The sequence below is a fragment of the Egretta garzetta genome, unplaced genomic scaffold (assembly GCF_000687185.1).
Source record: "Egretta garzetta isolate BGI_Z169 unplaced genomic scaffold, ASM68718v1 scaffold15, whole genome shotgun sequence".
Lineage (NCBI taxonomy): Eukaryota > Metazoa > Chordata > Aves > Pelecaniformes > Ardeidae > Egretta > Egretta garzetta.
The window spans coordinates 4,589,119-4,605,483 of NW_009259798.1; the positions used below are offsets into that span (position 1 = coordinate 4,589,119).

Here is a 16,365-nt window from a genome sequence, read left to right on the forward strand (position 1 = left end):
CCATCAATGCAGGCAAAGGAAATTTCTTTTGAAAGCTTTCTCAAAAGCAGTTGCGCTAAATGACATTCAGGGAAGTGAAGTTACCCTAATTATTGAACTCAGACAAGATTCCCCTAATCCCAGCACGTCATAACTAACTGAAGCTGGGAAAACAGGTTAGCTTCCCATCATTTTATCTTTTGGCCTCTTGCTCTATATACTGCCAATACATGATGTTGCAAATTAATTGCATCCAAGGTTCTTCTGTTGCAAAATTTTGCCCTCTGGAACCTGGGAACTTCTCATCTGGGCAAAAGCAATTACAGACGACAAAAAGGTGCTTCTATCTACACAAGCTAAATGCGAACTGTCATTTCTATAAGCAAGAGATCCGTACTTGCCACTCACCTTCTGATGCCCCCTTCACCCTGACAGCTTTACTACTTACAGAGAGATTTGACTGAGTAGCAGACACAAATAAAAGGCAAGACAAATAATCAAACTACTGTCCCTGAGATTTCAGCTAGGCAAAATAATCACTGCTATTTATGACTACTTAAAAATCAGTGGGATTGGAGGGAAAAGAGGAGAACATTTGGAGCAAGGAATGGTTTTCTTGACTATGCTTGAGCAGTCATTTGCTGAAAAGTCCCCCATCCCCAATGTTTTAGCTAATTAGTTTTAATGTAGTAGGATACATCTCTACGTGTTTTACCGAAGTGCAAGCATAAAATACAAGCATCATTCTCCTTTCAGTCCACAGCTATACTTGCTCATCTTATCTCTACTGTTCACTCATTTAAACTTCCATTATCTTGACACATACTGTTATCCCACAGAACAACCTTCAGCTCCAACATGACCAGTGAATCTCCTGCAACATACAGCCCAAGACCTTTTTCACCTGTCTTTCATTGCCTCAACAGTGCAGTCACTTAAAATACTGTATTTTAGCAGCAAGGTCTTGTTCTTCTATTCAAAGATGAAAAAAATCACTGCTTCAGATTCACGACACCACATTTTAAGGCATTTTTATTAATAGAGTCTTATAAAAGTGAAGGGTTTGAATTCTAAACTGTTCCCCTTGCCATTTTGACAGACATCCAAGATTAAAAAACAAAAAAGGCTCAAGAAGAAAAACCATTAAGATGGTGACCATATTATATTACGAAGTAATTCTGTATTGAGCCTTATTGTTAATGTCTGACATCCAGACTCAAACAAATCAAGTTCAGAAACTGGAAAGGATATCTCAATTTTTGTTTCCCTTTTATTATTTGTGAAAGTGTGTGTGTGTTCAGCTCCTTCAGACTATTGCCTCCTTATGTCATAAGGAAAACATATTTATATGCTAAGGGTTACTACACTAAGGAAGATTTAAGTCTCCAAAGTTCTTTCTAGCTCCTTTTGTTAAACAGTTTAGCATTCAGATAGAAGTTGATACAAGCAGATATGACATTATACCTGACAGGAGGTTGTAGCGAGGTGGGTATCAGCCCCTTTTCCCAAGTAACAAGCAATAGGATGAGAGGAAACAGCCTCAAGTTGCACCAGGGGAGGCTTAGATTGGGTATTAGGAAAAACATCTTCACTGAAAGGGTTGTCAAGCACTGGAAAGTGGTTGAGTCACCATCCTTGGATGTATTTAAAAGACGTGTGGATGTGGTGCTTAGGGACACGGTTTAGTGGTGGACTTGGTACTGTTAGGTTAACAGTTGGACTCAATCTTAAAGGTCTTTTCCAACCTAAATGATTCTATGATTCTATTACAAATGGTGAGAAGCAAAATATGGAAGCTTGGAAATAAAAGAAAATATTTTTTTCTTGAGAAATAAAGGATGCTAAAATACTTTTTCAAAGTTTGGATCCAATTTGGGTCATATAAAGAAAAAAAAAAGGTTATTGAAACACATTTACACACTGTATTTGTGAGTAGACAAAACATCATCCTGAGTGAAACTGTATCATAAAAACTTAAAAGTCAAATGGTATCAAAATTCTATATAAAATCCAGCAATTCCATGTCACCTACATTTAGGAGATCAGAAACCATCTGTATGGTTACTTCCACATGTGTGAAGCAAGAAAGTCAGTGTTGAGGAAGGCGGATTTCAAAAATAAGCTTTGACTTAAAAATGTGAGCAAAGCTTAAAGTTACTAGAATTAGCTTATGGATATTAGATTTAACTAATTTACCATAGAAAGTTGTGACAAAAGAGATTAATGAACAGAAAACATTTCTAGAGACCCTCACTCAAGTAGTAAAGAGCAATGCTCACCAGATCATTTTAATACACAGTAACAGCGGAGAAGATACCCCCACTGATGAGCAAGACTGGCAGGCTGGTAACAGCAGATGAGGAGAAGGCTGAGGTACTCAACGACTTTTTTGCCTCAGTCTTCACTGGCAACCTCTCTCCTCACCCCTCCCAAGTCGATGGATGGCATGAGGGGCACCGGGAGGTGAACAGAAAACATTTCTAGAGACCCTCACTCAAGTAGTAAAGAGCAATGCTCACCAGATCATTTTAATACACAGTAACAGCAGAGAAGATGCTCTTAATTTCTGATATATAAGCATTATTTTACTTTTTTTTTCTCCTCTATTTTGTAGGCAAGTAATTACATAAAGCACATTCTTTCACACTGTTTCTTAACTGAGAGTGTGGATTAAGTGAGGATTGCCAGACATAAAACAGCCCCAGCTCCCGGAGCAGGTGCAGATTTTGTGGCTGTCATGCTGAGCACATTCTCCCTCACTCACTTTGCCCATCTGTGAAATTAAGATAACACTTATGTGCTTACTTTACAGAGGTAGTGACGTGAGTCTTAAGTAGAGTTTACTGTCATTAATCAAATACTTTAAAGCAATTAAGAAGCTAGCTGATATATCATTGCCTAAGCAACATTTTACCTTTGATAAGTATGAATATAAATTCTACTACTCCCTTTCAGTGCTGCTCTCTAAACAAACTGTATTCAGAGAACACAGCTCCCAAAGCTCTTCGAGGATGATCATGTGCACTCTACCCTTGTATGTATAGCAAATGCATTCTTTTAGAATTGAAATTAAAATATATATGCTCACAGTATTTTTTAGGCTATATATTATATATAGTATAACATTTCATATACTATATACAAATATGTATAAAATTTACATAGGTATGGGTAGATGTGCCAAGCCGGTCTTTCACAATTAGCAATCATACGGGGTGAGGTGGCAGGGGGAGCAAAGAGGGGGAAATGCTGAAAAATTCCTCCAGTTAGATAAAGCACAAGAAAGCACTCTACTCGTAGATGCACACAGTGGATCAGCAATGCAAGGGATGGCAAATTTGAGCACTCATAACCAATGCTGGTAAGTATGTTCCACTAGACTAAATTAGAACTTCTTTCACAGCAAAGGTGGCTCATAAATCAGGAAAATTGTCTAAGTAGCGAAAAACAATTAGGGACGAAACCCAATTCTTTCTTCCAGCAGCGCTTTATCTAATTCTTCATTAAGCAAGTCCATAAAGTTCAATCCCTAGATTCTTTTTCAATATCCAGACTCATACTAATATATCTCCATAAAACCATTCTCTTTCATCATAAGCTGTTAGAAATCAGGTTACCCTTTCCCAGAAGTTTTAAAACTGCTAACAAAGACTACTTGTGCTAAAACTGCAAGGAAGGTTTTCCTTTTCTACTATTCACTTCAAAATAAAATATACTCATTCAGAAAACTTAAAATATGTATGCATGAGATGCCCTTTTGGCTATAAACTAATTTGTGGAATATTAGCATTTGTTATCATTCTTATGGCTACCAAGTCCTAAAATAACTCTTCATCATATTAATAATTAATTGTAACTCAATAACTTAAATTAAGAGTTGACAGGTACAGAAATACCATTTCTATGTCTTGCTTTTTTTTTTTTTTATACATACTATTAAACTTTATGAAACTCTTCATTTACAGACTATGATTAAGGTTATGCCAGCATTCCACTTAAAATCTGTTTTTAAAGGTGTTATTAACCTAGCTAGTAAAATCATACGTAACTCAATTCAGTGTAAGGTTACCTATTCCAGCACTCACTGGAAGTACATACAGCAGCATTTGAGGACTAAAGAGTGAAGCTCTACAGCCTTTCTTAAATCTGCTGGAAAAATACTGCATTTTCATGCAGTACTTAAAACACCAATGACAATCATGTTTCCTTTGTATGCGTTTGGATACTCTTCTGGATACTCATGAATGGGATGGAATGTCAGGCACAAAGAAAATCTGCAGTAACAGTGGTATGCTGTTTATAGCTTTCAAGTCCAGAAAAACTAAAAATATTAAAGAAATACTGAGTTTCTTAAAATGAAAGAAACCTGTTTTCCATAGCCCATCTCCTATAACAAAGAAGTTTAGATAAAATTCACAACTATGGCATTCTCATACTGAATCCATATCTTGCTTAAAAATTAATATCCTGTACAGAAAATAGTATTTCTGTAAGTAATATAAGTCATCCCTCAATGACAGTGAAATGTTTTTTCATCACAGAAGCTTAAAACTACTTACTTAAAAAAAAAAAAACACACCACAAAAAAACCCACCACATCCACCACCACAGAAAGTCACTACCGGAAATATTTTCTTGCATTTTTTTCCTTTCAAAGAAAAGTTAATCTAAAACTAAAAGATAACTTTGAAAGTGACCGAGTTATTTGTTTACTTAGCATAAGAGACAAGAAAAAGAAGTGTCAAAGTAGTGTATTCCTTACCAAGATTCACTCTAGAAATACACTTTTACTACTCAAATTCCATACTTACCACAGAAGCAACCATTAGCATTATTCCCAAGGTTAACCATTACAGTCAGAGTGCCCAACACTCTTAGAAAAAATATGTAATCTGTAGCATAAATAGTAGTTTTTAAACCATTCACCTGCTTAAAAATTAACCACCTTGCACATTCACCTTCTGGTTTTCTCTAGCCCAGTAACGACATAGAAGGGAAAGTCAGGAGGCCATTTCATCATCTGGCTGTAAATCTCTCTTTTAAGTCTCTTTTCAGTGGTATCTCAGTAAGTGCCACTGTGATTATAATGCTAGCACACAGACATTATCAATGATCTATACACAAATTCCCTGAAGTTCTCTACATTGCCTCTCATCTTTCAGTCTCTAGAGATGAGAGACACAAGTTTGCTACCCGTTCAAAGGTACATAGCAGGGCATTGTAGATGCTGATCCACAACTAAGGCACTAAGATAACATTACTGGAAAAAATACTTTGTGTTATTAAGCTTCATAGAATCACTGTGAGAGAGTAATTCAGATTCAAAAAGAAGGTAAAACAAAAGTCAGCAGCATTAGCCTGAAGAACCCAGAATATTAAGAAGAAAAACTGACAGATTTTAACTTAATGTGGGAGGAAGCAGAGAGGAGAGGGGAAGAGCTGTACTGCAATCTTGTCTTATGAATCAATATGGAGAGACTTTTTCCAAAAGTCTTGCAAGCAAAGAAAAAAAGAAGTTATGACTATAATTCTAGTTTTTCTACAGAACAGGAGATTACATGTAAAATGAACAAATACGTGGATCAGATCCAGCTACCTAACATCTACCATCCCCTCCTCTCTGCAGTCTTTCAAGCAGCAGCGCTATGTAACAGGAGCACTGAGCTTACCAGAGTCACTACGAGGTTTCCAGTGACTCCTTTCTTTAGGACCTAGGCATCTCAGGAGGTCAACAACCTAACTTCTGTACCTCTGTTCATAACCTCACACAAACCCCCTTGAATATCTCCCTCCCTATATATATAACACTATGTAAAAATTGCCAATACTAAGCTTCCTGAAAACTAAGAAGAAAATCTTAAATTATTTAACAAATAGAGAGAGAAAGGAACTAGTCAGGCATGCATCAGTGACAAAGCTGGAATGCACTGAATTTATATACCACACGGCATGGAATATGAAATTCTATTTTATATTTTATAGTTCTAGATCCTATTTCTAAATCATAAAAACATAGCAGTATTGTATTTGCAGTTGCATTGATGAAGTATTTTTCAAAAAATCAAAAAGTCTGCCAGACGCTTCAGATAGGCTATCCTAAAAAAAAAAAAAAAAAAAAAAAAAACCACAACCAAAAAAACCCACAACCAAAAACATCCAAAAAAAAACCCACCACCAAAAAAAAAACCAACAAAAAACCCTAATATCCTTAGGATTCAACACCTGGAGATGTTCAGCTCCTCAAATGAATATTCAAGCTAATGCATTATGTTCAGTGCACAAAGGAGATACACGAAGCATATACAAAAGTCTAACAGCAGAGTTTTATGGATTACAGATGATTTTTTTTCCCCTCTAACTCAAATGGGACTATTACTATAAATCAAGCCACCTCATTTGACAGAAACAGTAAGATTTACTAAAATTTTAGTACTACCAATTAACCGTATGACAAATTATTTTTAGCCTCACCTCCTGCAATCTGAAATGAGCTCAAAATCCAGATTAGACAAGGCTGGTTTTATTTATTAGTGGAATGTCAGAGCAGCTGACATCATCAGCTGTTTTACAGATAAAATATTTCATTCATGTAAAATATTTCGTTCCTCCCCAATGACTGTTCTTCCAGATGACTTTTTAGTGATATCCTTGAACACACATTCAAATGATCAACTCAAATGTCCTAAAGCATAAACACAAATGCACGTTGAATTACAATTCAGTGTTTTATTAACACAGCTTACCTGCAACCCTCAGCAAATTTGCAAGTCCCAGGAGCTTAGCAGACTGCTTATAGTTCGTTGGCAACTGAGCAAGACAGTCCTTGATGAGACTTAGTCGATCTGAACACAAACGCACTGTTGAAAGAAGAACTGGTGTTAGAGACTGTACAAATGAACCTTACTGCTGTATTTCTGGTTAAAATATGTAGATGCAGAAAGAGCGCTAAGGAATATAAGAATGCAAACACAATCTGAAAATCAGCCCGAAGTTACTTGCATGCAAACCCTCAATTATACCTATAAACAGAAAGTTAAAATAACACTACAATATATCCAGCCCCAATCACTAGCAAGTCAGGCTGGGAAGGGAAGAAGAGGGAGACTGACCTGAATGAAAACTTATTTTTGTTTTAGGTTTTCAGACTCAACGTTTTTACATTTATGTGACTAACCACATGCCTTTTTTATTTTTTAAATATCATTTTTGCAACATTCTCAGAAGACTGCTAAAACAGAAATTAACTTTCATTCAGAATGTTGTAAATAAGTAATATTTCATGCTACATTTTATTTTAGGGTGGACAGGATACATCACACAGACTGAAAACTGTCATAAGCATAATTTTCAGGCTGTTTAAATTTATGTAAGTATTTTCTGAGAAAGTGGAGGGATAGCCTGCAAATCACCAGTTTGTGTTAACCATATCTTGAGAAGCTTGTAACATGTATTATGTTTCAAACAAGATTTTACCAAGAATTAAACAATTACCTTAATTGTATAATTTAATATCATTAACTGATTTCAGCGGTCTTTTTAGCGAGCTAGTGGGTGGCTAACTTCAGGCTGCTGCTTTAAAAAGGTAATGTTTTCATACCATGCAAGTTCTCAGAACACAGAGGTACAGCATGCAGATCTTCCACTTAACACTCAGTAAGATATTAATGTCTACATGGGGGATGAACTCTGCATTAGTGTATTGGGCTTAAAACATATGATATTAGACCTCTCAATAAGAGCAAAGAAGCACTCACATACTGAAAACTTATTAATAAGTTCTGCAAATCAAATTAGACTAAAAAGAATTAAGAATGGCAGAGCAGGAAAAGGTTACATTTTTAGTTTCATTTTTAATATTCTAAGCACACACATATAATAGTATACAGCAGTAAAATGTTTTCATTCACTGATTGTATAAGCAAGATTTTTTGAAATATCTAACATAACTGAAAGTAATCTGAAATAATACCATGGGTCAAACACTTCCATTAAAGACGGACTTTTCTTCGCCTTTTATGTTAATAAGGAGTCTCCAAACCAGACTTTATTAAAATACATCATAATAGTAGTTCACAACCTTAACTGCTGAGCTTGCTAAAAAAAACAAATGCAAGGTAAGCTCTACAGAAAACTAAACCTAGAAGTGCAAAGAAAAGTCTATTGCTAATCCTTACTGTGGGAATAACTGAACCTTAATATTATTTTAATGACATTCTATCAAAGTAACTGACCATTTAAAGGCTTTCATTAAAACATTAAAACATAATTTTAATCTTATTAATTTGAATTACATGAAAGATGCTGAAGAAAGGATAAGTCAGGATCATTAAGGAAATTACAGGCATGATTTCACATATTCTAATTAATCTAGATCAGCTGTTAATGTAATAATATTATGTTGCCACATTTTTAAATGATACCTTCATGTCCACACCAAAAAAGATGAAGAAAAGATGTGTACTTTTCTACAAGCTGAACAAACTGACTAAAAAATAATTCTGCTCTAGAAGTCAACAGGACAATGTTGCAAGATGTAGAAGCCAGAGTTATTCTCAGTCCAGAAATAGTAAGATTTCTGAATATAGCACATGGAGCATCAGCTCACTTGGAAAGAAATCTTGGGGGGGGGGGGAAGAACAAAAAGAGAACACCAAAGTAAAGTAACAACAGCCACAAAGAACATCCACTTCATTTTCCACAGACCCACAAGTGCCTTCCATAAATGCCAGCATTTCTCTGCACAATGCCAGAAGTAAAACACTACCATTAGCACATTTCATTGGTACCCAGCACTATTCTCAGCCAGTTCTTTTAGAGTGCTTTCAGTATCACTGTTCATGCATTTGCACACAGTTGCCCACAAACCATACTTCCAGCTTTACTGAAAGCCAGGTAGATGAGCTGTCTTGTACTTCTTTCACTTAGAAAAGCTGGGGGTTTGTTAACAAAGTGTATTGGGTTTGCATGGCAAGGTTTTGGTAGTGGTCGGGCTACAGGGGTGGCTTCTGTGAGAAGCTGCTAGAAGCTTCCCCAGTGTCTGATAGAGCCAATGCCAGCAAACTCTGAGACTGACCCACTGCTGGCCAAGGCTGAGCCTGGCAGTAGCAGTGGTAGAGCCTCTGGGATAACATATTTCAGAAAGGGAGGGGGGGGAAGCCTGCAGCAGAACAGCAGCCAGAGGAGACAGGAGTGTGAGAAACATGTGAGAAACAACTCTGCAGACACCAAGGTCAGTGAAGAAGGAGGAGGAGGAGATGCTCCAGGTGCAGCCCACGGTGGGGCCCACGGTGGGGCAGGCTGTGCCCCTGCAGCCCAGGGAGGCCCACGGGGGAGCAGATCCCCACCTGCAGCCTGGGGAGGACCCCACGCCAGAGCAGGGGGGTGCCCAAAGGAGGCTGTGACCCTGGGGGAAGCCTGTGCTGGAGCAGGCTCCTGGGGGCACCTGTGGACAGAGGAGCCCAGCCCAGGTTTGCTGGCAGGGCTGGTGACCCCCCAGGGGAACCACGCTGGAGCAGTCTGTTCCTGAGGGACTGCACCCCGTGGGAAGGATCCACACTGGAGCAGTTCATGGAGGACTGTCTGCTGTGGGAGGGACCCCAGGCTGGATCAGGGGAAGAGTGTGAGGAGCCTCCCCCTGAGGAGGAAGGAGCACCAGAGACAGCGTGTGATGAACTGACCCCAACCCCCATTCCTCATCCCCCTGCATCACTTGGGAGGAGGAGGAGGTAGAGAAATCGGGAATGAAGTTGAGCCCAGGAAGAAGGGAGGGGTGGCGGGAAGATTTTTCAAGATTTAGGTTTTATTTTCTCATTACCTTAGTCTGATTTGACTGGTAATAAATTAATTTAATTTCCCCAAGTTGAGTCTGTTTTGCCTGTGACAGCAACTGGTGAATGGTCTCTCCCTGTCCTTATCTGGAGCCAGAAGCCCTTTGTTTTATTTTTTCTCCTCTGTCCAGCTGAGGAGGGGGAGTGATAGAGAGGCTTTGGTGGGCACCTGGCATCCAGCCAGGGTCAACCCACCACATAAAGCAATGAACCTTGTTAGTTTGGCATACTCTATAAGCAGTAAAATATACTGCACTATGTTCTGTTTTCCCCTGTGCCTCATTGTCCATACTCACCCTTTCTTTCTGACTTCTGTCCAACAACTTTCCATACCATTGGAGTCAGAGCTCCAGAACAGATTTAAAGTTTTAAACAAGTCATCAGAAGAAATACCTTGTAAAAAGTTCACTTCCATTGTCACTGGATTTTATATACTTCAAAATTAAACAGCCCAAGTGGAGACATGAAAAATGCCTATGCATGAAGTACCCCTCTTCCACCCACTATTTCAAAGTTCATGAGCACATACGCAAGGGCAGATTATTCTGCAAATAAAAGGTGAGCTCAAACTATTTCTGCTGAAGTCACCGGGAGCTTCAGATACTCAGTACTCTAAATTATTAAAAAGTCCTGCTAAAAATGAGTCTCAAAACACAGATTCTATATGCAGACATCTTTATCTCACATCAACTGAAAAAATGTTTTTAAAAAAAATCTTTTTTTGGTATGTACCTGTAAGCTGTTTGGAGGCAGGCAAGGGACCCTCTAGTTCACTCATGCAACACTCACGCAATAGTAAACTATTTGTCATGCATATTTATGCCTGTGATTCAAGTAATCACATAAAGAATAAAAATATGCAGTACCTTGTAATGGTAATATTTTCACGCCAAATTCTTCAAGGTAGCTGAGAGCACGAATGAGATCTAGCTCCTCCTGAATAGGACTTGGACAGTCTACAATAAGCTGTAAGCAGCACCTAAATAGGAAAGAAATAAATTTTTCTGAAAATCATTGAATGAATTCGAAGTTAAATTTTTGGAAAACATTCACCTATGGATAAAAAACCAAAACAAAATGAAAAACACACATAAATTTACTGTGCTTCTGAAATGTCAAAATACTCACTAGCCCTGTAATACATATTGTAAATGTTTGGCACTACCTCTCTGTTACGGCTGGCTAAACATTTTAACGAAATTCTATTCTTGGATTGCCACACTCTTCACCTAACTGATAAGAACATCGCTTAAACCCTCTAGAATTTAGACCTGCAATGAATTTAATGGAAGACATTGAAGACATATGTACTTAAATATATAATTATTTAGAGAAATATTTCTCACATCACTATTGCTTTCGGGTGTTGCCATACATTAGAAGTTAAGAGCAAAATTCTGTAAAAAGTTGATTGGGAGTGAAATATTAGAGCCATTGTCACAAATGCAGTTTTCTCAACTAGGTTCAGCAAATGAAAACAAAGCTGATTTTTAAAAGGTTTATTTTAAATAATGTGCTGTTAATAATTGTATGCATTAATTCATCTTCAGAATAATTTGGGGGAGTTATATTCATATATTTTATTAATATTAAATTGACATTATCAGCTTTTAAGTAAGTTTTTACATAAAACTTTCATTCTGGTACAGCATGTTCATATGTAATTTTATTACTACATATTTAATAAAAAATCCACATGCGAAAGAGTCTCAATGATTTAAAATGGCTTAATTCATCATGCAAGTTAAATCAGGAAAGTATTTTATTTGTGCAATTTGTCCTATAATTAAGAAATAGACATGTTCACATGAAAAATAAAATTGTACATTAGCTACATTCCCACCTGAATCTGTCACATTTTTAAGGAGCACTGACAAACATTTCAAGGTGAAATGGAAATTAAAAACAGGGTTTGAAGGAAAGAGAACTAGCTAAAAAGAAGATAAATACGTTCCGCCTAAAACAACTCACACAGGAAGGTTACTAGGAGACCTACACGCTGTGATAATCACTCATGGAAATAAATTGCCATGAAACAACTGATTGGAGAAAAGTCAGAGAAGGACCAAAACATCTTACTAAACAGAATATACACACAGTCACACAATCATAGCAAGTATTTGAGGTATTAACTGCATATTTTGAAAGATCACTGTAAAACCGAAAGATAAAAGTTGATCACAGGACCTTTATGACGTACTAAAAACAATGAGACTTTGTATTTCCAGAGACTGCTAATGGAAAAGACTCTCAATAGGAGATTGGAGAAAAAAAATTAGTAAATAAACACTAATTTCCCAACGACATTAAATCAGTTTCTCATAGTGATTACAGAATCATACAATAATTTGGGTTGGAAAGGACCTTGAGAGGTCATCTAGTCCAAGCCCTCTGCAATGAGCAGGGACATCTTCAACTCGATCAGGTTGCTCAGAGCCCCGTCCAACCTGGCCTTGAATGTTTCCAGGGATGGGGCATCTATCACCTCCCTGGGCAACCTGTGCCAGTTTCACCACCCTCACTGTAAAAACTTTCTTCCTTATATCTAGTCTAAATCTACCCTCTATTAACTTAAAACCATTAGCCCTTGTCCTATTGCAACAGGCACTACTAAAATGTCTGTCCCTATCTTTCCTATAAGCCTCCTTTAAATACTGAAAGGCTGCAATAAGGTTTCCCTGGAGCCTTCTCTTCTCCAAGATGAACCACCTCAGCTCTCTCAGTTTTTCTTAGTTATAACACATAACAACAATACCAACAAAACAGCAAATTCTTAGAATAAAAGGGAAAGGCTGGAAATATCAAGACATGCCTCTATTTTAAATATTTAAGGTAAGTCAAGGCATCAGTCTTCTATGTAGGCAATACCGAATTATTTCCCCTATCTGCATCTAAACTGTATAAGAAAATGCCTCCACATCTAAATCTATACAAGTATGAACACCGACACTCCAAGGCTGTTATATGCCCAAGTCCTTCCTGAAGAATTATTTGGCTTATTTCTTAATGTAACAAAGAGAGACAGATAGCTTCAAATGAAATATGAGAATCGGGAAAGACCAAAGTAAGAAAAGAAATTAAAGAATTAGCAAAATGCTATTTTCTGTTGTGATAGTAACTGGGGGCCACAATTGTGGTTCAATGCTGTAACATGGAAAAGGTTCAATGACACATACAGAGAGCTTCTTACCCACAGAGGAAGACTTGCATGTTTTTTCTTCCTCAACCTGAGTTCTGGAACAGACCATTCCAGCAACCAGGGACAGCAATGATTTATACACACACAAAGCAAGGCGGGGCAAAAAAAGCCCCCCAAAAAGTCTTACATAAGCCAAAGACATTATTTACCGTGTAATTTTACATAAAGAGAAATAAACTCACATAAGATTCACACCCCCTCTTACAGGGAAAACAAAATTCAAGTTTCAACTTAAAGAGCAATATGTATTTATGTATATGATAATTGTAAATATACCTGGCCAGATCCATACAGCTATCAGTCAAACTCGTTGAAGAATTGAAATATTCTCTGCCAGCAGCCAAAACTAGTTCAATACTTTTTGCATAGCTGACTCGGTACTGTGGCTTCCCTTTTGATGAACTTGGTAGATCCACTGACCAAATACTGCAATGCATCATTTGCCCAGCCAAGTGGATATTGTCTATACTGCTTGAGCATAAAAGACTTTCTGTGAATATCTAAAAGAAAGAACAATAATTTAATAATCTGCAGCAGCAGCTTCAAGCAAGCTCATCTGCACTGTATGGAACCAACCTCTTTGAATAAAACGATCTTTGAAGTCTAAAGAATATATTCAGTCCAAGCAGAAAATATAACTTCTACCAAGAAAAGTATTTCCACAAGTTATTTAACCTAAAATTAGCTAATAGCTAGTTATTTCTACTTCCTGAAGAAAAAAAGCTTATTAACTGCCTTTTTACAGTATGACTTAGAGATCAGAAACTATTTATACCTACATTCTGAGGTGTTAATAGGATGTAAGAATCTGAAAAGGCAGTTCAGTATTAAGACCTTAAAACCAGCAACATATAACAAGAAATTTTGTATCCCTTAAGAAAATAAAAATATTTAGCACTGAGCATACACGGTGATTTTAAGTTTCAATCAAGCCTGTCTTCAAAGAATGCATACTACTATAATGCTGCATCTGCCACAGAACACCTAACTTATTTTTAGGTCAAAGTTTTGCCCACTTTAAGACACTCAAAATAATCTCAATTCCTTACAAAAATATGGGTTTTTTTAAACACAGTCAGTATTGTCCTAATGAAGATCAACACATGGATTTAATCATTTCAGAAAATATCGCAGCTGCAACAAAACTGCCTTTTATCAAAGGTTTTAAATTTCCTAACAAATTAAACAGAATCAATGAGTTAGAGGAGCCCAGGTTGGAAGGACTTCAAAAGATCATCTGGTCCGACCTTTCATGAAGTCCTGTGTAGCATGCTCTAGGTGAGCCTGCTTTAGCAGGGGGGTTGGACTAGATGATCTCCTGAGGTCCCTTCCAACCCTTACGATTCTGTGATTCTGTGATTCATGGGAAAGGGGGCATAGATGAGACTACCTAGCACCCTGTCCAATTGTATCTTGAAATTAAAGTCTTTCTTCACTAGGAAGAACCTCTCCAAACCATATCATGCTCTGGAAAGGAACACAGTTCAGTGCTTCTTAAAAAACATCATACAATTGGATCATCTTCCATATCACAATGCATTAATCCTCAAGAAACAGTGAAAGAGGCAAAGTATGATTGCTGACCCTTCTTCCTTAAAGATCACATACATACAGTTTACCTCTCTCAAAAATTATGGATATGAAGGACATATTCATTCATTCAAGAGGATGGGATTCAGTTCACATGCAAGCAGAATAGAGCAAGCGTCATGCTAAAAACGATCCCAATGCAAACCTCACATGTGACTGCAAACCCTTACTGCCTCATCAATGTCTCAGTTTTAAAGTTATCAAAGTATAATTTCACATGACAGCACTACATTTCAAAGCATTTTCAGCATTCCTAGATAATCTTTCCAAAACACTTTGTTGTGGGTTTTTTTTATCGTACAGTAAAGAGGTTATAAATAATTTAGTATTAATAAAAAAAACCTCTATTAAAAATCAGAGCAAAGCAAATGCTATTATTTTCAGAGTGCTCTAGCACTATAATTTTTTTAATGCACTAAAAAAAAAAATTACAAGTACACTAAAGCCTTAGCCTACCAGAAAACCACGAGCATTAAATACATTGCAGTTCTCCTTGAGCAACTTCATATTGTACATCTACAGAGGAAGTGTGACCTTTTTACGTATAGGTTGAATAACACTGCTTTTTCCCTTCTTCTTTTTTTTTTCCAAATTTGCTTTCAAAACATCTCCCAAGAGCTAATCAGATTGGTAGCCATAAGCAATTACATCTGCAAACTGTAACAAAACACTCCTATTAAACTTCTGAGAGATGTGACTATTTAAACACTGATTATAGTAGCCAAGGCTCTGTTTCTGTAATAAATTGTAGAATATTTAAGTGAAAATGTAGATAAACAATGCATGTCATAGCAATTCTACATCGGTCTAATGGCTCCTTTGCAAATAGTAATGACATAGGTTTGGAGTTTATATATATGTAGGGTTTTTTTTCCTTCAGTGAAATTAGATTTCTCATCTCACATTGTTTTACTTCAACTGCAAGCAGTAGAAAGTCCATAATCCTGTAATGATCTTGGACAGTACTATCAAACCAGAACCTCATGTTTAAGAAATGCTTGGCTGAAGATAATATTTAGCTAAAAGATTGTTTATTTTCATTAGTTTTAAGTGTTTATTACTAAACACATTTGTACATATTTTTACGAAGTCTCAAGAAGTTGACTCAATTTAAAAAAAAAAAAGTAGAATTCTAGTAAAAGATATACAGGGTATTTATTAGAGGGGCTTTTGATGAAATGAATTAACACAGAAAGTTTCTGATTTGAATGAAAATACCTTAAAACAGCCAATAGACAACCAAGTAACATAACACATGAAAATGTATTTCCATTTGTGAGAAACAATATGAAATGAAAATTTGTAGCTTACTTGGGACATAAATCAGTAGGAAAACATAAAACTCACCTCATAGCAAGTATCTGAATGTAAGCATGTATATACTTTCTGCTGCATGTCTAACATATCCTGCAGCAACTCCTTCCAGTGCATCTCACTGACTGACGGTTGCCTACAAACATTTTTGAAATTAAATATTCTCTTCCTCAACAAATTTAAAGAAAAGCAGTAGATAAAATTACAGTTCCATCACCAAAAATATGAGTTTTCTCAAATGCTATTTCAATCTTTACTTGAACTTTTAACCAGAAGTGATTTAAAAACAGAATGTTTTTTAATGTTAATTAATGCTAAAAGAGTGCCTGTGGGATAAAATTGTTTGACAACAACAATGCAGTATCCAAAGTGTTTTTTTCTGTTTGGTTTCTGTGGGATAAAACAGGGATTTAAGCAATCTTTATCCCCCAAGTAGATAACTTCCAATAGTACATG

The 16,365-nt window shown here is 36.7% G+C and overlaps 1 protein-coding gene across 1 annotated transcript in view; it reads right to left on the reverse strand.

Annotated features, from left to right (window-relative positions):
• The window catches only part of NBAS (NBAS subunit of NRZ tethering complex), a 177,110-nt gene that overhangs the window by 113,950 nt on the left and 46,795 nt on the right, over window positions 1-16,365 (reverse strand). The window contains exons 29-32 of the mRNA XM_009639823.2: window positions 15,943-16,045; window positions 13,282-13,505; window positions 10,673-10,785; window positions 6,723-6,836 (exon numbers count right to left, since the gene is read on the reverse strand). Coding sequence (XP_009638118.2) covers window positions 6,723-6,836; window positions 10,673-10,785; window positions 13,282-13,505; window positions 15,943-16,045 — 554 coding nt within the window. The remainder of the gene's footprint in view (window positions 1-6,722; window positions 6,837-10,672; window positions 10,786-13,281; window positions 13,506-15,942; window positions 16,046-16,365) is intronic.